Genomic DNA, 24633 nt, shown 5'->3' with positions numbered 1-24633 from the left:
TAAAGGAGCTAGAGAAAGAAGAACAAATAAAACCAAAAGTTAGTAGAAGGAAAGAAATCATAAAGATCAAAGCTGAAGTAAATAGAAACAAAGAAAACAAAGAAAGCAAAGATCAATAAAACTAAAAGCTGGTTCTTTGAGAGGATAAACAAAATTGATAAACTTTTAGGCAGACTCATCAAGAAAAAGAGGGAAAGGACTCAAATCAATAAAATTAGAAATGAAAAAGGAGAAGTTAAAACGGACACTGCAGAAACACAAAGCATCATAATAGACTACTACAAACAACTCTGTGCCAATAAAATGGACACCTGGAAGAAATGGACAAATTCTTAGAAAGGTATAAACTTGCAAGACTGAACCAGGAGGAAATAGAAAATATGAACAGACCAATCACAAGTAATGAAATGGAAACTGTGATTAAAAATCTTCCAACCAACAAAAGTCCAAGACCAGATGGCTTCACAGGTGAATTCTATCAAACATTTAGAGAAGAGCTAACACTCATCCTACTCAAACTATTCCAAAAAGTTGCAGAGGAAGGAACATTCCCAAACTCATTCTATGAGGCCACCATCACCCTGATACCAAAACCAGACAAAGATACTACAAAAAAAAGAAAATTAGAGACCAATATCACTGACGAATATAGATGCAAAAATCCTCAACAAAATACTAGCAAACAGAATCCAGCAACACATTAAATGGATCATAGTGGGATTTATCCCAGGGATGCAAGGATTCTTCAATATATGTAAATCAATCAGTGTGATACACCATATTAACAAATTGAAAAGAAAAACCATATGATCATCTCAATAGATGCAGAAAAAGCTTTTGACAAAATTTAACACCAATTCATGATAAAAACTCTCCAGAAAGTGGGCATAGAGGGAACCTCCTTCAATAAAGGCAATATACGACAAACCCACAGAAAACATCATTCTCAATGGTGAAAAACTGAAAGCATTTCCTCTAAGATCAAGAACAAGGCAAGGATGTCCACTCTCACCACTATTACTCAACATAGTTTTGGAAGTCCTAGCCACGGCAATCAGAGAAGAAAAAGAAAAAAAAGGAGCCCAAATTGGAAAAGAAGAAGTAAAACTGTCACTGTTTTCAGATGACATGATACTATACATAGATAAGCCTAAAGATGCTACCAGAAAACTACTAGAGCTAATCAATGAATTTGGTGAAGTCACAGGATACAAAATTAATGCACAGAAATCTCTTGCATTCCTATGTACTAACAACGAAAGATCAGAAAGAGAAATTAAGGAAACTATCCCATTCACCATTGCAATAGAAAGAATAAAATACCTAGGAATAAACGTACCTAGGGAGACAAAAGACCTATACTCAGAAAACTATATGACACTGATGAAAAAAATGAAAGATGACACAAACAGATAGAGAGATATACCATGTTCTTGGATTGGAAGAATCAATATTGTGAAAACGACCATACTACCCAAAGTCATCTACAGATTCAGTGCAATCCCTATCAAATTACCAGTGGCATATTTTACAGAACTAGAACAAAAAAATCTTAAAATTTGTATGGCGACACAAAAGATTCCAAATAGCCAAAGCAATATTGAGGGAAGAAAATGGGCCTGGAGGAACCAGACTCCCTGACTTCAGACTATAGTACAAAGCTATGGTAATCAAGACAATATGGTACTGGCAGAAAAACAGAAATATAGATCAATGGAACAGGATAGAAAGCCCAGAGATAAACCCACACACCTATGGTCAACTAATCTATGACAAAGGAGGCAAGGATATATAATGGAGAAAAGACAGTCTCTTCAATAAGTGGTACTGGAAAAATTGGACAGTTACATGTAAAAGAATGAAACTAGAACACTCCCTAACACCATAAACAAAAATAAACTCAAAATGGATTAAACACTTAAATGTAAGGCCAGACACTATAAAACTCTTGGAGGAAAACATGGGAAGAACACTCTTTGACATAAATCACAACAAGATCTTTTTTGACCCACCTTCTAGAGTAATGGAAATAAAGACAAAAGTAAACAAAATGGGACCATATTAAACTTAAAGGCTTTTGCACAGCAAAGGGAACTATAAACAAGATGAAAAGACAACCCTCAGAATGCGAGAAAATATTTGCAAACGAATCAATGGACAAAGGATTAATCTCCAAAATATACAAACAGCTCATGCAGCTCAATATTAAGAAAACAAACAATCCAATCCAAAAATGGGCAGAAGACCTAAATAGACATCTCTCCAAAGAAGACATACAGATGGCCAAGAGGCACGTGAAAAGCTGCTCATCACTAATTATTAGAGAAATGCAAATCAAAACTGCACTGAGGTATCACCTCACACCAGTTAGAATGGGCATCATCAGAAAATCTACAAACCACAAATGCTGGAGAGGGTGTGGAGAAAAGGGAACCCTCTTGCACTGTTGGTGGGAATGTAAATTGATGCAGCCACTATGGAAAACAGTATGGAGGTTCCTTAAAAAACTAAAAATAGAATTATCATATGACTGAACAATCCCAGTACTGGGCATAAACCCAGATAAAACCAACATTCAAAAAGACACATACACCCCGATGTTCATTGCCACGCTATTTACAATAGCCAGGTCAAGGAAGCAACCTAAATGCCCATCGACAGACGAATGGATAAAGAAGATGTGGTAATATATACAATGGAATATTACTCAGCCATAAAAAGGAATGAAATTGGGTCATTTGTAGAGACATGGATGGACCTAGAGACTGTCATACGGAGTGAAGTAAGTCAGAAAGAGAAAAACAAATATTGTATATTAATGCATATATGTGGAATCTAGAAAAATGGTACAGATGAACCGGTTTGCAAGACAGAAATAGAGACACAGATGTAGAGAACAAACGTATGGACACCAAAGGGGGAAAGCAGGGATGGGGGTGGGGGTGGGGGTGGTGTGATGAATTGGGAGATTGGAATTGATATGTATACACTAATATGTATAAAATAGCTAATGAGAACCTGATGTAAAAAAAAAAAAGAATTCAGATGAAACTAGTATATGCATGCAAAATAGTATGTTAAGGAACAAAAGCAATTCCATTAATATTTTGTGGAAAGGCAGTATCCATGGAGCAAGTCTAAAGTTTTCAAAGTGCTTCTGAGAAAGAGCCAAATAATAATAAAGATTTTTAAATGTTGAAAAAAGATAAATAAAATATCATAAACTGAATAAAATATCATTCTGATGCTAGTCCAGAATCAGTTTCCATTCCTGATAACTTTCAGAGGACTACAATTCCCAGCATTCTTTGGGGCTTTGTCATTTCAAATTCCTTTGTAAGAACTACAATCCAGATATTTTAAGTATCAGACAATACTACAAATCAGCCATTCCATTTTAAGTTTAATGTGGCCTTCAGTTTTATATCCAAGGTTTAAGGGCAAATTAAAGCAGTAAGTTCATGCATAATATTAAAAATAAAAAAAAAATAAGTGCGAGCAAAATAATTACTTTGCTTCTGAAAATGTTCAGAAAGCATCTTCTTCAAGCAATGCACAGAGATTCTGTTTGTGAGGTGGCGTCAATGAAATTGCATAATTACTATTGCCCAAAGCTTTAAGTCCAGAAGGTGCAGAGGAGACATGACTTGAATCCAGTTGCTACTGGAGTGGAAGGGCAACATTACTACCAGCGGTAGCCTATTCTGACTAAAGTTGGCAAAAAATATCTTCCCCTTTTGCTAACCTACTTGATATTGTCAGTGTGTGGTATGTTGACCACACATAGGAGCAATCTGGCAGTCAACAGAGCTAGGAAATGATTATTTCTGCACTATAATGCCAACGTCAGACATTTGAGAAGTAATATTTTAAGCAATAAGATCAAAGTGATGATTCAATTTATTTTGTGGAAAAATTTTCAGGTGTATCCTTGTCTCAAGAATTTCATTCTGTGATGGTGACCCCAGCTTTGGTTTTGACTTCATCTGAATATTGAGTTCAAACTTGGCCCTTTGGTATTGAGCCAATGTGTTATTTGTTACATTTCTATTGTGAATAGATACGAAAGAATAATCAGAATACAAGGATTATCTAGCATCTACCACCTGATTTAAGAAAAAGAACAATACGCTATTATTGTTCAGTGCCTTTCCTCATCCTGTCCTTCTTCCCAGAGGTATCCACTCTTCTTATTTTTGCATTTATCAGTTCCTTACTTTTCTATAGTTCTATGATATATGTTTACATCTTTGAACAATATATTTTTAGTTTTGCACACTTTTATTTTGTATAAGTAGAATCATATTTTTCTTTTTCTGTAACCAAATTTTTTAACATTCTGTTTGAGATTAATCTATGCTATAACATTCATTTTCATGGCACTATAGTATTTCAGTGGATAAACATTCCACACTTTCTCTCTTCATTCTACTCTTTATAGACTTGTGTTGTTTTGGTTTTAAAATATTTTACTCTCACACACACTATTTCTATGAATATTCTTATGTCATGTGTCCAAATGTACAAATGCAAGAAATTTTCTAATGTGTGTGTATGGCACACAGGTAATGACGGAGTATGAGGTTGGAAGTCAAGTTTCATTTTCCTCATACAGATATCAAACTGCATCAACCATCCTTTCCCCACTCCTATTAGTGCCACATCTATAATATACCAAATGTCATTTATGAATGAAAAAAAAAAAGTTTAATGGGGTCTTGACCAATCAAAATAAATGATGAATTAAATCCCAAACTTTAATCAATACTGTTAATGTTTATCAGTTATTTAAAATATCATCATAAAATAGCATAATAAAATTAAATAATACTACCAGTTTGACACACTTTTTAGATCAGTTTTGCTCATCTGTATTTAGTTTTCTTGCTTATGTGTATTCACCTCTCCATGTTAGTTAATTAATACATATAACATATACATGTACATGTTCTCCTCAGAATTTGCTGCTCAAAACATATAAAATTCATTTTCTTTTGACTGTTAGTACATTTATTCCAAAATTTGTTAATGCTCTTAATACTTCTGGCAATGTGTTAATTACTGACAAAAATAAAGTTGTGTTTATAGTCATTATATCTACCAAACACTTGGAAAATTTTGTCCTTTAAGAAAAATAACAGTATGAATTAAACAGCCACTTACCCATTAAAGATGGTAGCTGACAATTGTAAAACCATCATTCTGCTTCTTGTCTCTCTACATTTTCTACTTGGCACTAAATTCTAAATTTAATAACATATTTCTATTCTCTCTCTCTCTCTCTCTCTTTCTCTCTTTCTCTCTCTCAAATGCCAACAAAAATTTTTCCCCAATATCTGGGCAACTAAAATTCTACCTTACCCTCCAGAGTCCTCATCCTAAGGAGTCACTGGCTAGCAGACAAGCAGCATGTGTCCTTGCGGGCATATGATTCAAACCAAGAAATAGAAAAATCTTGCTAAAGGGACTTTCTAGTCACAAAATGACACCTTCATAGATCTCTGAGAGCTCCTGGTAGTTATTTGGTTTGTCGTCAGTTTTTAGTCACTGAAATACTGCCACCTTCAGGAAGAAATGTGGGAATCTGCAATTGCATTCTCATCGGGTTCCCTTTAAATCCAAACTTTACACTTCCCTTTCTTTAAACACACCTGTAAATTATCCTGTTATTTTTCCCATATATCTAAATATTAGTAATCTATTTCTGTATACCTTTTTAACTTATTAGTTTTTTCCCAAACAACTAAATATTACAGTAAAAAGCTGCCCATAAATAATAAATGGAAGAGAATTCACAATTATCCATCAAATAAAAATTACTTTAATAAAACCATAGCTTTACAGATATTAAATTATGAAGAACAGGCCCTAAAATATTTTCTGTGCTCAAATAATAAAATATATATAAAAACATCTAGGTACATGGTTTTAAAAAATAATTCCAGAACAATTTGTACATATTACAAAAAATATTTCCTTAAATGTATATATTGAGGCTTCTAAACTAGAAGTTTTTTTTTCCCCTTTACATTTTAGTTCCTCCTTCATTTATGGGTTAACATAAAAATTATAAGCAGTTCTGTACCAACTTTTTTCTCTCTCTCTCCCTCTATTTCTCTGTCTCTGCTCTTTTTTCTTTTATAAATTCAGCTCTCTTTTTCATAATCTATTCTTGATCTAATTTTTATTACTATTATTATTAAAATTACTTTTCTTTGTGCTTATACTTTTCCCTATCTTTTTTCCCATCTTCATCCTCTCTTCATTGGTTTACTTTTGCTTCACTTAGAAAGTCCATTGTAAGTTGCCAATTACTTTTATGTACTATTAGCAATACCTACAGTGCCCACTTTCAGTTTTCTCTTTATTCAAAATCCATTCCCTATTATCAGACAATGCCATCAAGTACTTTTCCAAAACAAAGTTTTTTTTTTTAAGTATAATTACCGTGAAATGTCACAAAACATGAATTACATAGACCAACTGGAAAGGACACATACACAAAACCTCCTGTTATTTTTATCTTCTAAAGTAATTTGACAATTATAAAGATGTCATTTCCCCAGATTAATTTAAAATTGTATAAACTAAAATCTCAGTGAAAAGAAGAATAGATGAATGGAGCAGAAACAGATAATAGGATAGATGAGAATTTAGCATGTGTTATTTTTTTATGTGGGGAAAATTGCTTATTTAATAAATGGTGATAGAACAATCGGTTAACTATTTGCAAAAACAATAAAATTATATCTCTTACCTCATAATACACAAAAATAAAGCCCAAATAGAGTGAACTATTTTTTTAAATAAAGGTCTATTTAAAAAAATAAGTGAATATTTATTGAATTGTAATGTAGATAAAGAAGACACAATAAAGAAAAAAGATTGATGTGTGAGTTAACAAAAATGTAAAGTATCTCTGTTAAAAGCATCATAATATAATTAAAAGGCAAATAGCAAACCTGGAAAAATAATTTTCAACATTAATGGCAGGTAAAGGTTTAATATCTTTATATCTAAAGATACCTTACAAATAAGATAAATATCTATATAGCAAAAAATGAGCAAAGGTCATGAATAGACAAGTCAAAAGAAATATTCATGTTCAATATACAATATGAAATGTTTAATCTCATTAGGAATCAAAAAGATTAAAAGAGCAAGTTTTTGCCTCTAAAAGCAATGAATATTTTAAAAATTGTAATACCTGGCTTCATAAAGCGTGTTGCAAAAAGGGTACTATCATATGTAATCTTTTTTGAATAACAGTTTGCCAATACATATCCAAAGTCTTAATGTGCTTATTCTTTGACCCAGCAATTCCTTAGGCCATGGTCCTGTATGTCCAAAAAGAATAATCAAGATACAAAAGAAATTTATATATAAGAATAATCATGGTGGGGACTGGTAAAATAAATAATTAATACTATAAAGTTATTTATTCCGTTTCAAAAATAATTACATTGGAAAATGCTCAAGTATTTATAAAAAGATGAAAGAGAGTTATTAAGCTATATTACAGAATAATCAGAATGTATACTTACATACAGAGAGAGAAGAGACTGACAACATATTGTTAATTGATTTTTTTTTTAGTGGTAAATACTAAATACTACTGATTTCTTTTCTTTAAAATACCTGATTGTAGGACATCCCTGGTGGCACAGTGGCTAAGAATCCACCTGCCAGTGCAGGGGACACAGGTTCGAGCCCTGGTCTGGGAAGATCCTACATGCTGCGGAGCAGCTAAGCCCGTGCACCACAACTACTGAGCCTACGCTCTAGAGCCTGCAAGTCACAACTACTGAGCCCATGTGCCACAACTACTGAAGCCCGTGCACCTAGAGCCCATGATCTGCAACAAGAGAAGCCACCACAATGAAAAGCCCGCCTGCCACAATGAAGAGCAGCCCCCCACTCACCACAACTAGAGAAAGCCCATACACAGCAATGAAGACCCAACACAGCCAAAAATAAAAATAAATAAGTTTTTAAAAAATAATAAATAAATAAAATACCTGATTGTATTTTCAAATTTTCTATAACAATATGACATTTTAAAAAGAGTTGTTTTTAAACCATTAAAAACCCTTATTTCAATTCCATGTTTAAATCATGTATACTAATGGGAAAGCAGAAACATCATATGCAACATACATTTCAAAAAAATGATTCCTTAATTAAAGACGATTCAAAGGAATGGAAAGATATCCCATGCTCTTGGATTGGAAGAATTAATATTGTTAGAATGGCCATACCACCCAAAGCAATCTACAGATTTCATGTGATCCCTATCAAATTACCCATGACATTTTTCACAGAACTAGAAAAACTAATCCTAAAATTTATATGGGACCATAAAAGACCCAGAATTGCCAAAGCAATCCTGAGGAAAATGAACAAAGCAGGAGGCATAACCCTCCCAGGCTTCAGACAATACTACAAAGCTACAGTCATCAAAACAGCATGGTACTGGCACAAAAACAGACATATGGATCAATGGAACAGAATATAGAGCCCAGAAATAAACCCACACACCTATGGTCAATTAATCTTCAACAAAGGAGGCAAGAATATACAATAGGGAAACGACAGTCTGTTCAGCAAGTGATACTGGGAAAGTTGGACAGCCACATGTAAATCAATGAAATTAGGACACTTCCTCACACCATACACAAAAATAAACTCAAAATGGCTTAAAGATTTAAATATAAGACATGACACCATAAAACTCCTAGAAGATAACACAGGCAAACTTTCTCTGATATAAATCATACCAATGTTTTCTTAGGTTAGTCTCCCAAGGCAAAATAAATAAAAGCAAAAATAAACAAATGGGACCTAATCAAACTTATAAGCTTTTGCACAGCAAAGGAAACCATCAACAAAATGAAAAGACAACCTGTGGACTGGGAGAAAATATTCGCAAATGATGAAACTGACAAGGGCTTAATTTCCAAAATATACAAACAGCTCATACAACTCAATAAAAAAAATCAAACAACTCAATAGCAAAATGGGCAGAAGACCTAAATGGACATTTCTCCAAAGAAGACATACAGATGGCCAACAGGCGCATGAAAAGATGCTCATCAGCGCTAATTATTAGTGAAATGCAAATGCAAAACATTTGCAGCATATCTCAATTTAGTTGATAAATTTTCATTGGAAATACTTGACTTGTGTTTAGATTTCATAAATTTACTGTTGAAAGAGTAGGTTAACATTCATAAATTTTTCCAAACATAATTAAATTTTCCTATAACTGAATTGAGAATCTGTTTTCAGATTTGAATTTGTGAATTAAAATTAAATAAAATTAACAATCAAGTTCCTCAGTTGCACTAGCCACATTTCATGCATGGCTAGAGGCTACTTTTTTGGACATCTCTCCTGGAAGGGATTAATAGTGAGTGTTGACAATGGATATGCTACTTTATGGAGAACTTTGTGTGAATATGCCTACTACTCAGCAAGTTCAAATCTAAATCTTAATCATGTTAAAAGAAATGTAAACTGTGGATCCTTACCTACTTTCTTGGCCTCTTTTTAATATCACTGAATCACACACTTGATGAGTTATTCTCAGCAAATTTAACTACAAAAAGAGAAGTAATATGAAAATGAGGTATTGGTTCCAGCAATAAGTCCCCTGCACAATTTCACTTCCCTTTGCTGGATTAGGGATGATTCTGCCACTGTACAATTTCTAATAGGAAAGACTGAGGGTGTGAAGAGTTTGAAATAGAGGAATTGTGCTATTTACAGTAGATGGATTTGTGATTGCCCAGGCAACAGAACTTCCTTACATATTTAAGAAGTCTTGCAATGACCCAAAGGAATAGAACTAATGAACTGTCCAAAGCTCAGCTGTGCTTTTCAGCTTGTTCATACAAATTGCACAAGCCCTTTACTGTTGGAAGCAATCCTTGCAATATTTTGAATGCATCAAAAACTGGACTTGAATTCTTACACACTGGTTATGATAAGTCATGTCCTAAGTTACTAGCAATGGAATAGCTAAAATACGATGCATACATGAGCATGGCTGCCAATTGATGCTAACTGTTTGGAAAAATGATAACATATCATGACAAATGCTTCTTTCCTTTCTCTGAATAAATGTATTCCCCCAAACCATCATCCTCACTGAGTGACATAAGTAAAAAGCAAAACCAACTAGAATGTGGCACGTGATAACATAAGAGTGTACATGAACCACTAATTCCAATGTGTCAATCAAACATCAACAAACTTTAATTGTACTGAGTGCCAGGCACTTCAACAGACATCAAGATACAACTACATAAATGAGACAGTTCCTAATCAGAGAGATTAGGTTTATAGACAACAGAAGATCACTAATAACATAAGGCAGCATACAGTAAAACTGCAAGAGAGTGGTCCAAATAAAAATTGATCTAGGACTAGAGCAGTGGTTCTCAAAGTGGGGTCCACAGAACCCAGGAGGTCCCCAAGACCTTTCAGGGGTTCTGTGAGGTTACAACTAGTTTCATGATAATATTAAGACATTATTTATCTTTTTCACAGGGTAAAAGCAAGGCAGTGGCATCAAGCTGTAGTGATAGTCACTATATTCTTCACCACCACACATGTGTATTAAAATAAAAAAAAGGGAAGAGGAGAAAAAGGAGGAGAAGAAAGTCATTTTCACTTACAAATGTCTCTGAGAAAGCAGTGAAATTATTAATTTTATTAAATCCTGACCCTTTGGGGCATGTCTTTTTAATTTGTGGGACAAAATGGGTGGGATACATAAAGTGCTTCTGCTACAGATATAAGTACAATGGTTGTCTTGAGGAAAAGCACTGGTGCAATTGAGTTTCAAGTTGAACTAGACACTTTTCTCACGGAGTAGCATTTTTATTTGAAAGACCAACTGACAAAGTATGGTTTTTCAGACTTGAATATTTGACAGATATTTTCTCAGAAATAAACAAAGTGAGTGTTCTTCAAGGAAAACAACCAACAGTATTTCCTGCCAATGATAAAATTTGAACTTTCAAACAAAAATTAGAATTTTGGAAAACTTGTATCCTAATATGTAAAATGTTTCCTGATGCAAACAGTGATAAAATTAAGGAAGATGATATTTTTGATATTGTATGATGAAATGAGTCAACATTTGGAAGATCTGCATAACTCAGTGAACCAAAGTCTCCAAATGATCAGTGTATAATATTACAAATCATGCATGAGTAAAAAGTCCATCCAATAGACCAATAGGTTTTAATGGCACAAAGTATGAAAAGTTTATTGATATGGATTTTTATTCCACATTGCAACTAACTTTTTAAAAATTACCACTTGAAGAATTTTAGAGTAGTATTAAAGACTATCCCTAATTATCTGAAAAGCTATTTAAATACATTTCCCTTTTCCAACTACATATCTCTTGGAAGCCAGATTTTCTTCATATACTTCAAACTACACACTGTATCACAATAGATGGACTGCAGAAGCAAATGTGAGAATCCAGCTGCTTGGATTCAGCTAACTATGAAATCCAGGTAGATATTAAAGAGCTTTATAAAATGTAAAACAAGGATTTCCCTGGTGGCGCAGTGGTTAAGAATCTGCCTGCTAATACAGGGCACACGGGTTCGAGCCCTGGTCCGGGAAGATCCTACGTGCCGTGGAGCAACTAAGCCTGTGCACCACAACTACTGAGCCTGCTCTCTAGAGCCCGCGAGCCACAGCTACTGAGCCTGTGTGCCACAACTACTGAAGCCCGTGCGCCTAGAGCGCATGCTCTGCAACAAGAGAAGCCACCGCAGTGAGAAGCCCGCGCACCGCAATGAAAAGTAGCCCCTGCTCACCACAACTAGTGAAAGCCTGCGCGGCAACGAAGACCCAGCACAGCCAAAAATAAATTAATAAATTAAAATATGTAAAACATTTTTCTCAATTTGTTTTTTGTTTTGGGAAATTCTGCTATTTTTCATTAAAATATGTCATTTATGTTAACATGTAATGGGCTGATTATTATTATAACTTAGGTAACAAATATTTTGAACGTTTTTCCAATTTTAATTTCTAATACAATGAGTCTCAACAGATGCAACCCACATAAGCAAAAGTTGTGTGTTTTTTTTTAAGCAAAAGTTTTGAGGGGTCCTGAGACTAAAATATTCGAGAATTGTTGGACTAGAGACAAAGGAGCAATCAGGAGGAGCTAGGGAAACTGCTCTGTCTGACCAGTTATCACATCATATCCAAACATACTCCTTCCTGGAAATCTTTCAAGGCCCCAAATGAATGGTGTTAATTATTTAAATATAACCAATTTCCACTAGTGTTCTTTACGTACCAATGCATGGTACTTGTGGAAATGCAATATAAAGTCCCAAATGCAGCAAAACTCCTTCATAATCTGAGACCTACCGTTAAGTGGTAGAACTAATAACTAACACAGAATAACTAACTGTATTATATGAGATTTTACCATGTACCAGTGGTTCCTTTTCATGTCCAAAGTCTCCTTTTTAATATTTATTATCATTTACTACCCTCCATGAACGTAATGTAATTAAAGATATTATCTAGCAAACAAACTACATTCGAGTAACAGTTAATTCATTTTCCTCTTTTAGATTGAAAAATAAATAGAAAATTTATTTGGATACAGCCATGGAAATTTACATGGACACAGAGCTGTATCCATGTAATAATGTCAGGTAAAGCAAAAACAATGGAATTTTAGTTATTCTATCTAGAGTAATCATGAAATTTCTGTTTAGATTTTTGAATTTTAAAATAGGTGTGGATTCCTCCCTATACATTATTACCTCCATAAATGATTTGGAGGCTGAGATTTTCTGCGGCGTGTTGGGTGTTTTTGTTTTTAATTTAGTTTTGGGTTTTTGGTCACTCAAATTGTGATAGTAATGAGTTTGCCCATTTTTGCTCAATCACCAGATAATCTGAGAGTCCAAGAGTTTGTCCCTTATAAGGATACACTGCAGTCTTAGAGTTTGCAGCAAGATAGTCTTAAAAAGCCTGGGCTCTAGAATCAGAAAGTAGCTTTCTAGTGAATCGCTTTGTGAATTTAGGCAAATAGCTTAGGCTCTTTGAACCTCAATTTCCTTATATGCGAAATGGAACTAATGACACCTGCCTTATAAAGCTGCTGTGTGGCACACAAAATGACAGCATCATTATAAAGTAAATACGCCAAGTTGTGTTACACTGTTTTAAAAGTTGATATTATCGATATCTCATAGTATTGATAATTTGTGACCCAAAAAAATTTTTTTAAGAATCCTTTCGTGGTTGGCCCTTGGTGCAATTTTTGCCACCTGTAAAACATGGAATAAAACATGTTTCCATGCTTCCTGTGCAATTGTTTAATACATACATTTGAAGGTAAACAGTGCTGGTCCTTGGCAAATTTAAAAGTGTTCAGGTTTGTCTTCAGACACAAAGAACTATCTGCATTCTCAGATTCCAAGGTGAGCCAGATCTCCTGGTTCAACAGCTATAGGACTGACTATCCACAAGAGCAGCTGGGCCTCTGGTGTGTCTTAGGATTTTGAACCCAATTTGGAAATTCCCTACCCAGACTTATTAGCTTTCTTTTCCTCACCTGGACAAGTCAGTCCTTTCCTTCTCTTCTTAATTCTTCCTCATTCTTCTCAAATACAAATTTAACATTTTCCTACAAATTTTATAGTACCTTAATTAATATTCATCATTATTTGGGGAAGATTCTATATTCTTACAACATGTTAGGGACTTCCCACGTTAATGAAATTTCTTACAATTAAGTGTGCTATTGAAATTCTTCCCTTCTTTAGTAGTTATGGCTGCACTTCTAGAATCTATTACAGTATTGGAAAAACATTTAAAGTATATAACACCAATATGTTTTGTCCATAATTAAAATTAACATCTTAGACCCGTGTTGTGATAATGTCTACAAATAAAAACTGTAATTCTTCCCTACCTTCCAAAGGTATTTTAGGTATTAATCAGAGTTTTTAATTGTGCATGAGATTTATAGAGTAAGGACACAACCTTGCTACTATTACGTACTTTTTCATTTGGAAAACCTAGAAGCTATTGCTTGCGAAAGCTATTTAGAGATGACTGTAATAGCCAGTCTTCCAATTTTTTAAACTTTTTTTGGATTTTTCTTTTCTTCGAAAACAAACTACTGCTCCACATATGTACTTTTTACCTTGGTGGGGCGTAGTTCTCATTTCTGAGGGAATATGGCTTTGCAGAAGACACATAATGCCTCTTTGACAATTGAGAAAACTCAAGGGCTGGAGTTACCCAGCGAGGTAGGTTTCCGGGAAAATCCGGCCGGTAGCGAATCCCTCTGGGTCTGGACCAATCCGCGCCGGCACAGCTCCGCGCTCTCGGAACAGGGCTCAGCCGCAGACGCCTCGTCGCGCTCGCAGACACACACCCTGGCCGAGCCCGCCGAGTCCACCCTGTTTCCCTTCCTAGATGCCTCGGAACCTTTACCACACTAATCCTACGACTTTATGGCTAAACAGTAGTTCCCAACTTCTGAGAGAAACCCTTTTAAAATTCAAAGCAATTGAGCAGACCCTACCGCCACCAGAATCCAGACTGCGGTAGCCGTACTTTCCAATTGTCTTGTTTAGTAAGAGAACTGAGAAAAAAAGAAAAACAATCAAGACCTTCAATCGATTTTGTAACACCTTCAAACGTCTATATATCGTATTAATCATAACGTTCGCATACATCTGAATGTATTTATGCTGTACGCTGAGTTTACAGGCACTGCTTGGGGCTCAAAGGACTTCTCTCACTCCCTGCACAGGGAAGCCCCGAGGGCCCCCAGGACGCGCCCAGAGTCCGAGACCCCAAACCCCGGAGCTGCTGCGATAGACGTAGAGGCGGTAGGTCCTACCTTCCAACCCACACGTTCCATTAAGCTGGATTTCCAGAGACAACAGGACGCTCTTCCTGCAAGTCGCCGGGGCATCGCAGGGCATCTGCCGCCCCCTATCGGTGGTGAGGGGCAAAGTAGCCCGAGCCCTGTTAGAATCAACTAGAAGAGCCTCTTGAATAAAAGAATATTCCATGACTACGCAGTAGCGAGAGGACTCTCAGGGAGCCTGCCTTTCGCAGACACTCCCCTCCGACTGCGGCGTTTTAATGCAGGTGTTAGCAAGTGAGGGAGAGGATGTTGGGTGTGAAGAGGAACGTGTCGCTGCTTCGGTGAAGGCTGGGGAGGAGAGGGAGAAGGGTCGCGTCCAAGATACACCCCAGGTTCAGTTTATGTTTTCCACCCTGCACCAATCCACCTCACCCTTACGAAAAGCATTTGCCCTCAGTCGGGATGGGATCGTTCATTAGAGCACTATGTGGTGGCTTCCCAAGCACCTGCCCCTCATGTAACACCTTGAGCAGAGTCCAGTGACCTCTGCTGTAGAGGTGACAAAGCCGCCTCAATTGTGTCCAGGAATGGCCTCCCAACAGCGTGCTACTTCTCTGGTTGGGGATGATTCTTATTTGGTAGGAATATGTATATGCTTCAGAAAAATAAAATAAATATCGAGAAGAAAGCTCCCGGATACCCCGGGCTAATTTTCTCCTAGGACTGAAAGTGTAAAATTTGCCTCCACTTGGACGCCGAGACTGCTAGCAGGCTGGGGACATGTGTGTTATTGTTACATACCCAGATATTTCTAATTTTATTTTCTCCCACCCCATTACCACTTCCCTACACACACACACTTTGTAGTATCCTAACTTGTTCACCCGTGTCCATGTGTCTTGGCCCTTTTGGGAAGAAGGCGAGAGACAGATGAACGAAGGTGAGTGGGGGCAGGGAGGGAAGAGAAGAGGGAGGAGAATCGCCTTCCACGCCAGACTTAATGTTTAAGCGGGAAGACGCTCCCGGCGGAGGGTCTAGAGGACGACAACGGAAAAGTCCCACTACACGCTCACAGCGCTAGTACTGGCGCCCCCAATCTGCAAGTGGCAGCAGGAGATCCGGAATCCAGTTGGTCCCCTACGAGGTCCCCGCTCGTCCGCGCTGGGGGTCGGGCCCTCCAGTGTCGCTGCGAGTCTGGGAGAGGAAGGAAGCTCCGCTAGCTCCGTTCTCCCTCCCATATCGCTCTGGCGGCAGCCGCCGGTCATAGCCCCGCCGAGTCCCCGCTCCCGAGTGGCCGCAGGTGCCGAGTGGCCCATCCCCGGCGGGAGCGAAACGCGGGGCTAGCCGAGACCTCCCAGCGTCCAGTTCCGAGAGGGTCTCCGGCGTGTGGCGGAGGTCCCCGGGCCCGGACGCTCTCCCTTCCCGCGGCCTGTGGGCGCGGCGCACAGGGGCGCGGACGGGCGGCGGCAGCTCCCAGGCGCAGGCGGAAGGCGCGGCACGTCCACGGTCACGGCCGCTGCCGGGTCTCGGGCGGAAGCGCGGGGCTCGGAGGGGAGGGGCTGCCGCGCCCAGCAAGGCCCAGGGCTCTCGACCCCCGGCGGCGCCCGTCGGTGCAGGAGTAGATCTTAAGCGGCCGTTGCGCCCGCCAGGGAAGGATGGCCCCTGGTCAGTTTCAGCCCCGTACCCGCGCGTGATGGGGCTGAGGCCTGAGCCCACGCGTGTCCGCCCGGCTGTGCGTCTTTCACTTGCACACACCAAGCCCCCACCAGCCGCGCAGGCCACAGCTCCAACGTTGGCCGCTACCCGCGTCTGCCACCTCCAGGACTCAAAGCCGCCAACCCCAGCCTCCCGGCAAGCCTTGACTTCCCGGATGGGGCCATGCTTTTCTTCCAGGACAATCAGAACTCCTCCCCTCCCGGCGATCTTTCTAGGAGGCCACCTCCAGAGATTCCGAGGCGATTTCCTCTCTGTTGGTACTAAACTGGTAACTCCTCTCACTAAAAACACCAGGGAGAATCACAAGCAGAGTATTCAGCGAGGGGCCACCATCATCGAAAAAAGCACATAGTTCAATGTACGTGGAATGTTTTGATCAGTAGGTTAATGGGGGATAGAAGTTCGCTCTCTGTTTTTGATAGCCCTGATTTTCAAGCTTTTTTTAAAGTTACATTGCCCAGTTTTCTGCTCGGTCAACAACGGGAAATGGAATCTTGCCTTTTTTTATGATTCAAAATCAACTGTAATAACAGTGACTGAGAATTCACGGCATCTTGTGAGGTACAATGGAGATGCACACCTAGGTGAGAGTCATTGTGTTATGTAGTGGCAGCTGGATCCAGCCAACAAGGTCCGTGAGACTCATTCCCTGCCTTTCTCAGCTCACCCACTTGTTGGGACTTTTATCATTTAATTATTTTTTAAATTATCATGAGACTCTCATGAGTCTGAGAGTTAAGACTGGGACAAAGATTGAGCACAACACAACACTCAAACTATCTTTACCTTTCTTGGGGAAATAATTCCTGGGGCTAATAAAGAATTTCAGATCTGAGGTCAAAAAATGTTGCTTTTAAAAAACCCAAAAAAACAAGAAACCTAACCCTTCAGTTATACTTCCCTTATTTATTCAACAGATGTTTATGGAGCACCCACCCAGCACCAAACACACACACACACATACCCCATACATACATACTGTGGGCTATACAAATGATAACATACATCTGTTGAATGCTTAGAGACAGGCAATATAGTTGATGTTTTAAAAGTATTATACCTTTTTACCCTTCCAGGGACAATATGGAGTAGATACCGTTATTATTATTCCTGCTTTACAGATGAGAAAAATGAGATATTACAGGCTTGAAATAACTTGCTCAAAGTCACCTAGTTGGTAAGTGGCATAGCAGGGGGTTACGCCCAGTCCTATACAGAGTCCACAGGCTCAACCACTACACTATATCCTCCAGTCAGATCCAGGAATCTGCATATTTTGGAACCATCTCAGGTGAATCTGATGCAAAGTACTTGAGAACTTGAACTTGAGAAGCATTGATATAATCACACTCCCTCTTTTTCCTCATCAGAAAACAGACTCAAAGAAGTGATTTATCTGAAGACACACAGTTAATTAATTGCAGAATGAGATCCAGAGAAGCACCTCCTGGTTCCTTGCCCAGTGTCCTTTCTACCCTCCAAACCACAGCAGTTCAGTCCAAGAGGAGTCAAAGAATGTAAATAATTCAACAATTACAATAAACGTACAGTCAAATCTTGATTATCCCTAGCTTCCTCTTCTAATTGCTTCCCTTCTGGATATTTTAATGTTGTAGTTCCTCTCCCAGAGGGAGTGAGAAACCGGGTGAAACTCAATTATTTCCTTTCTGCTAATGTTAACTGGTAAGAACTCTTAATATGAAAAAGAAAAGCCGGAGAGGTTTGATAGCAGAAAAGGCTAGAACAAGTTCCTAAAATAAGACTTGCAGGTGATCCCTGGATTTTGGTTTTCCATGCTACTAATAACTCCCATTGCTGTAGTGAAGGTGTGAAGTGGGGAAAGAAGCAATATGGGTGACCCACCTAATGCAGCCATTCCTGCACTCTTCCTCTTCCTGTGATCCCATGCCTAACCAATGTTGATAACTGAGAAGTAGGGAAAAGGAAAGGAAATAATAAAGGGAGTGTGATGAAGTATTCTGGAAAAATTTTTACTCTTGTTTTGGAGAATGGAAGAGCCATAGTACGAACTAGGCCACTATTCCTCCATCTTCAGTCCCAAGCACTGAGCATAGACAGTCATACACTGTCATTAAAACAAATAGATTTAGCCAGCTTATAACATCCTGACTTCTATTTATTTTCCTTTTTTTTTTTTTTTTTTTTTTTTTTTGCGGTACACAGGCGTCTCACTGTTGTGGCCTCTTCTGTTGCGGAGCACTGGCTCCGGACGCGCAGGCTCAGCGGCCATGGCTCACGGGCCCAGCCGCTCCGCGGCATGTCGGATCCTCCTGGACCGGGGCACGAACCCGCGTCCCCTGCACCGGCAGGCGGACTCTCAACCACTGCACCACCTGGGAAGCCCTATTTTGCTTTTAATCTCTTTCTTTTTAACCTACTCTCGGGTCATAGGGATGTTGAGAGGCTGTGCAAGAACAACAGGGACTGCTGCCTTTTCTCAACAACTCTGACCAAATTATTTCCTTACTTAAAATCATTTGCTGATTCCCCATGAACTCTATGGAATAAAATTTGACCCGTTAACATGGCAAACAATATGTTACTTGACTAGCCCCTGACTACTTCTCACCACCCTCACCTCTGCCTCTCACTGAAACTTTGAGCAATACTAAACTAGCTGTAGTTCTATAAAAACACAATGCTGTCTCCTGCCTTTGTGTTCTTGCATTATGCCCATCCTGTCCCTGGAATTCCTTCCCCACGTTGTCCTCTTGGTAAATGCCTACTTATTGCCCCAAACTCCGCTCAGACAGTGCTACACATGTGAATTCTTTCCTGACTCTGCTACATCTCCCCAAAGCAATAATCTCTTGCTCATGGGGGAAGCCATTTCTGTTCTTTTTATATTCTCTGTGATGGCTCTCAGTCTATGAAAATGATTTTTTTCCCATGTCCTTCTCTTCTATTAGACTGGAGCTTCTTGAAAATCTGTCTATATAACCTATGTTTAGTGTATCAGAAAAATTAGGAAACATAGGATTAATTTATTTTTAAGCAGGATATTATTTATGTTTTTAATGTGCTCAGTATGTTTAAAACAATAGGTCCATTTGTTATCTACAGGATGTCAAAGAAAAGTCTGGAAATAGAGGAAAACGTAGTGTATGTATTATACTTTTTTCAGATTACCCCATCACTTTAAATTTAGAGATACTTAACCTAAAAAGATTTCTGGAGGTTGAAGAAAAAATACTCAGCATATTATTTGAAACTGTAACTAAAATACTGTTTAAATATAAGTATATCCTGTTCCTGAATTTCAGACCCCTGGTAGTCCCAGCACCTAAGACTATGTCAAGTGCCTGATATGTAATATGTTAACTGCTGTATTGTTCTAAACTGAACAGAGCAACCAACTGAAATATCCATTGGTCCAGGGGCTTCCAGTTCTAGTTCATCGCAGCTCCAGCTTCTGTCTCTCCTTTTGGTGAGCTCTTATCAGCTTTAGTCACTTTGTCAGTCACACTCCTCCATTTGTTCTCTCTTTCAGCTAGAATCAGTGCTTTGGGCTAAATTGTAATTATTTACATGCTTTGGACACTTGTTATGGAAAGGAGTCCCCAAACTCTTCCCCACTGATGACGGTACAAGTTATTGAGGGACAGAGACAGTTGATGGAGCAGTAGAGCAGATAAAGCCTCCAAATCAGCTAATGGACCATTCATTCATTTATTCAACAAATATTTTTCCAGCATGTGCTGTCTGCTAGGCTATGGGCCAGGCAATGGCCTCCCAGACCTGCAGAGGAGCCCTGTTCTAACCAACCTTTTTTTTTTTTTTGACTGCGCTGGGTCTTCGTTGCTGCATGCGGGCTTTCTCTAGTTGCAGCTAGCAGGGGCCACTCTTTGTTGCGGTGTGCCAGCTTCTCATTGCAGTGACTTCTCTTGTTGCGGAGCACTGGCTCTAGGGGCACGGGCTTCAGTAGTTGCAGCGTGTGGGCTCAGTAGTTGTGGCGCACGGGTTTAGTTCCTCTGCAGCATGTGGGATCTTCCCAGATCAGGGCTCGAACCTGTGTCCCCTCCATTGGCAGGCAGATTCCTAACCACTGCGCCACCAGGGAAGTCCCATCACCAGTCTTGCTTGTTGCAGGATTTCCTATGGCCGGAAGCTTACGAGTGTGCAAGAACTTTCTATACCTTCCAAGACCATGAGGGTGTGCCCAAACCAGGCACTTAAAGTAAGGGCTATGCATGGATAAATTTTCCATGTCAGGTTAACTCTTTAGTGACTAAAGAATTTTGTGTATACTGATGCAAAATTTAAGAAATAATTGATAGATATTTAATAGCGCCTCTGGAGCACAAATAAACATGTACCTACAGTCCACATCCCTGAAAAACGGTCTCACATTAACAAACTGATCTCATATGATGAGAGATCTGAACCTCTAGAAAGTTCACATAGCATTTAATAATACCATGACTATCTCATATGTTTGTCTCTTTAGGTATATTAGTAATGTTCATATTTTCACCTCAGGTAACTGATGAAGAAGAAAACCTGTGACATAGTAGGTACAGTTGAATGTATTTTTTTAATATCACTAAAATATACCTTGTACATCACTAAGGATGAGAATCTAGAACTTTAGATTCTTTAGTCCTGAGGAAAATAATGTGAAATATAGCAAGATATGAAGAATTAATGAAGTCTCTATATCCGAGGAGTGATTATATTCTCTAACAAAAATCATTCTGGGAACTCTTGGCTCAAGAGTTTTTAGATTTCTTAGATTACAGATTTGAGAAGTAGGGGTGAGTGTCAGTACCCCCAACAAGGGGCATTTTTAGAAATGTAATTTTTGTTTTTTTTCCTCAGTAACACTCAGGTCATGTCTCAATTTGCAAAGCAACCAAAAACATCCAGTCAGTTATCTGAGTAATTTAGGCCCCCAGATAAACTATCTTTGTTTCAATTACCTCATCAGTATCACCATTGTAATCATATTAGTTTAAAGTAGGAGAGGCAACACAATTTATTGGACATATTTGGAGGCAAATGATTTGTATTCAAATCCTGATTCCCCCATTTATCAGCTCTGTGACCTTGGCCTTGCTTAGCTTCTTTCCTCTTTTTGTTAACCCTTTTGTGAAACGGGTATAGCTCACTTGCCCTGTCTACCATTAGGGAGGTATTGTGAGAATCAAATAAGGTACTAGATATGAAAACTAAACTTTGAACTGCAGAACAATTCAAATATATGTTTCTGATGTAGGTCTTACAATTTTTAATTAAGAGAAATATTCCTTGAAATGAATTAAGGAAATGTCCAGATTGATTCTTGAAATTACTCATAGAATAGAATTCTCTGAATTAGGTACCAAGAAACTACCTTCTCAAATATTTGTCCATTTTTTGGGTTTCGTTTTGTATTTGATCAGTAAAACAAGTCCTGATACTACTGAATCTACCAACCAGTTTCTACTCTAAATCAATGAAGAAAGCATCAATTCAGTGACAAAAAAAGTATCACTGATCCCTCTTGTCATTTTACATAATTTATTTTACTATGAGTTCACTATTTTACTATGGGTTCATTATTAGCATCTATGCCAATAGCCTTAAACAAAACATTTATAAATTCTGTAGCCATTGATCAAGATATTTGTGAGTTTATATTCAAGGCAACTGAGAAAACTGAAGGACAAAAAAGTTGTTTTCTATTGTAGATCCTCACGTTTGATTATGAAACCATTTTTTTTCCTAAGCAAAATGATGCTATGAATTCATAATTCTAAACTAGTGCTGTTCAAACTGGAAGTGAGAGGAAAATGCACTAATAAAAATAGCTGTGTAAGAAGCAACAAGGGGCATCATAACTCAAAACAACACCCATTTCTTCCAGTCAGGTTTTCTTAAATAAGACCTGTCTGCTTCACTTCCCACCTCTATCTTCCCTAGAAGTTGGTGATTAGTGATCAAAATGTACATCCTTTTCATAATAATTGCATTAACATGCCCCCAGTTTCATCTTATCTCCCAACTACTAGAAAAAATAAAAAAAGAAGAAAAATTATTGCAAAATGAAAATACAAAACAAGCCTAACTCAAAACGTTTTTTATTTTGGAGAAGGAAAGGGAAAATTTGAGCACCACTGCCTTTCATAGATTACATAAAAATTGTATGTAGAATTAAGTTCCTTACATCTGTTAAATCCTATAAGGTTATAACCATCCTGAGTGACTTACTGAATTGAGCTCCTTTCTAACAGGTAGAGAAGCCAGGTTTGAGATGATTCTGTATGTTTCTGCAGTGGGGAAGGCAGTGATTGGCAACTCCCATCTCTATGCAAATGAGAACTGATGTTCTCTGGAGGTTTCCCTGGAAAGGCCAAGTAGTGAGTAATGTTCATATTCAGGGTTACACAGTTGTCCAGGGGGTTATGCTATGAAAACGCCTATGAGAATTATTAAATACTCTTCAGTTTTATGATTGTATTTTCCTGATTAACTTGGTAAATGAAACTGTTCTTAAGCAGACAGAATAAAAGATAGGTCCATGTCTACATAACAGCATCATAGATGACAAAAGAAGGGGTTTCATGATACACTGTGCCAATTAGTGGATGTTATGAGGACAATTAGTCTAAGTATCACGAGAAAAGAAAAGGATGAGTTGGAAAACCCTCACAGCATCTCCATGGCTCCAATTCATTCTTAACTTTCTTCTGTTTTCCAGTCTTCCTTGAAGAACAGAGGGCCTGATTTCTTGCTTTTCCCTAGTTCAGTTTTCAGCATTATTTGAGAGAGCTGGGTTTGCCAGCAAGAGTTCCCTAGCCACTGTGTGATAGTGAATCAGCAGTGTGACCAGAGACTGGTGTAGATGGACTTGACTGCGTGAGTGGCTTGGGACACTGAGTCCCTTGCCTCAGTGCTTTGGACTTCTCTCTGACTCTAGGTGTGTAAGTCTGCATGATGTATCTTTTAGTATATAAACTTCCAAAGAATATACAAAGATTTATATTTTACTACCTCTATATAAAAGTTGTAGAACAGGGCTGTGAAAAACGAGCTACTCTGTTTTTGGAGACTTTCCCTATAGCATATTAATTAATAGTGAGTAAAATTTAATAGTGGTAAAACTTTTTGAGGAATTAAAAAATCAGTAAGTAATATTCAACATTATTTTCTTTTTTCTGACATTATTTTCTCATTATGAATTCATGTAAAAATTAATTCCCGAGTACCCACTATGTACCAGGCACTCTTCTAGGCCCTGAAGTTGCATCAAGTGTTAATGACAGAATTCTGTCTCCGCAGAATTCACATGTTGAAGCCCTAACCCTAATGTGATAGTATTTGGAGGTGGGGCCTTTGGAAAATAATTAGGGTTAGATAAGGTCATGAGGGGGACCCTCCGATGGGATTAGTGTCCTTATAAGAGAAGACACCAGAGAGCTTGTTCTCCTGCCTGCCCACCTCCCCCCCACCTCGCCTTGGGCACCTGCACAAAGAACTCATGTGAGCACACAGAAAGATGTGGCCTCCTGCAAGTCAAGAGAAGGGGCTTCAGAATGAAAATTATTTGCCAACACCTTGATCTCAGACTTCCAGGCTCTGGAACAGTGCGAAATAAACTTTTGTTGCTTAAGCCACTCAGGCTATAGTATTTTGTTATGGCAGCCCAAGTAGACTAAGACAGCAAGGAACGAAACTGACAAATAACATAGAAGTAAAATCTACAATGGGGCATGTGGTTATAAGTGCTATGGACAAAAATAAAGTAGGAAAGGGCAATGGGTAAGGGGTTATAATTTGTTAAAAGAAGACTTCACTGAGAGTGACCTTTAATTAATGACCTGAAGGAGGTAAAAAGCCAGCTGTGTACAGCATGGGGAAAGAACAGGCCAGGCAGGAGGAGATAGCAAGTGCCAAGGCTGCAAGAATGTGCCTGGTGGGGAAGAGCAGGCAGGTGAGTGTGCCTGGCGTGGGTGGAGGATGGGGAGAGGAGTAGGAGATGGGGTCAGAGGTAATAAGTGGGTGGTGTGGAGCAGACACATAGGACCTTGAGGCCATTATAA

At 38.4% G+C, this 24633-nt stretch overlaps 1 protein-coding gene across 1 annotated transcript in view; it reads right to left on the bottom strand.

Annotated features, from left to right (window-relative positions):
- The window catches only part of LOC141278640 (uncharacterized), a 176822-nt gene extending 158355 nt beyond the window's left edge, over positions 1-18467 (bottom strand). Inside the window, exons 1-2 of the mRNA XM_073804647.1 lie at positions 18455-18467; positions 14585-16872 (exon numbers count right to left, since the gene is read on the bottom strand). Coding sequence (XP_073660748.1) covers positions 16013-16872; positions 18455-18467 — 873 coding nt within the window. The 3' untranslated portion in view covers positions 14585-16012. The remainder of the gene's footprint in view (positions 1-14584; positions 16873-18454) is intronic.
- Between the last annotated feature and the right edge of the window lie 6166 nt (positions 18468-24633).

Source organism: Tursiops truncatus, chromosome 4 (assembly GCF_011762595.2).
Source record: "Tursiops truncatus isolate mTurTru1 chromosome 4, mTurTru1.mat.Y, whole genome shotgun sequence".
Lineage (NCBI taxonomy): Eukaryota > Metazoa > Chordata > Mammalia > Artiodactyla > Delphinidae > Tursiops > Tursiops truncatus.
Note: the sequence above shows the minus strand (reverse complement) of the source record. Positions and strands in the feature narration are given on the sequence as shown.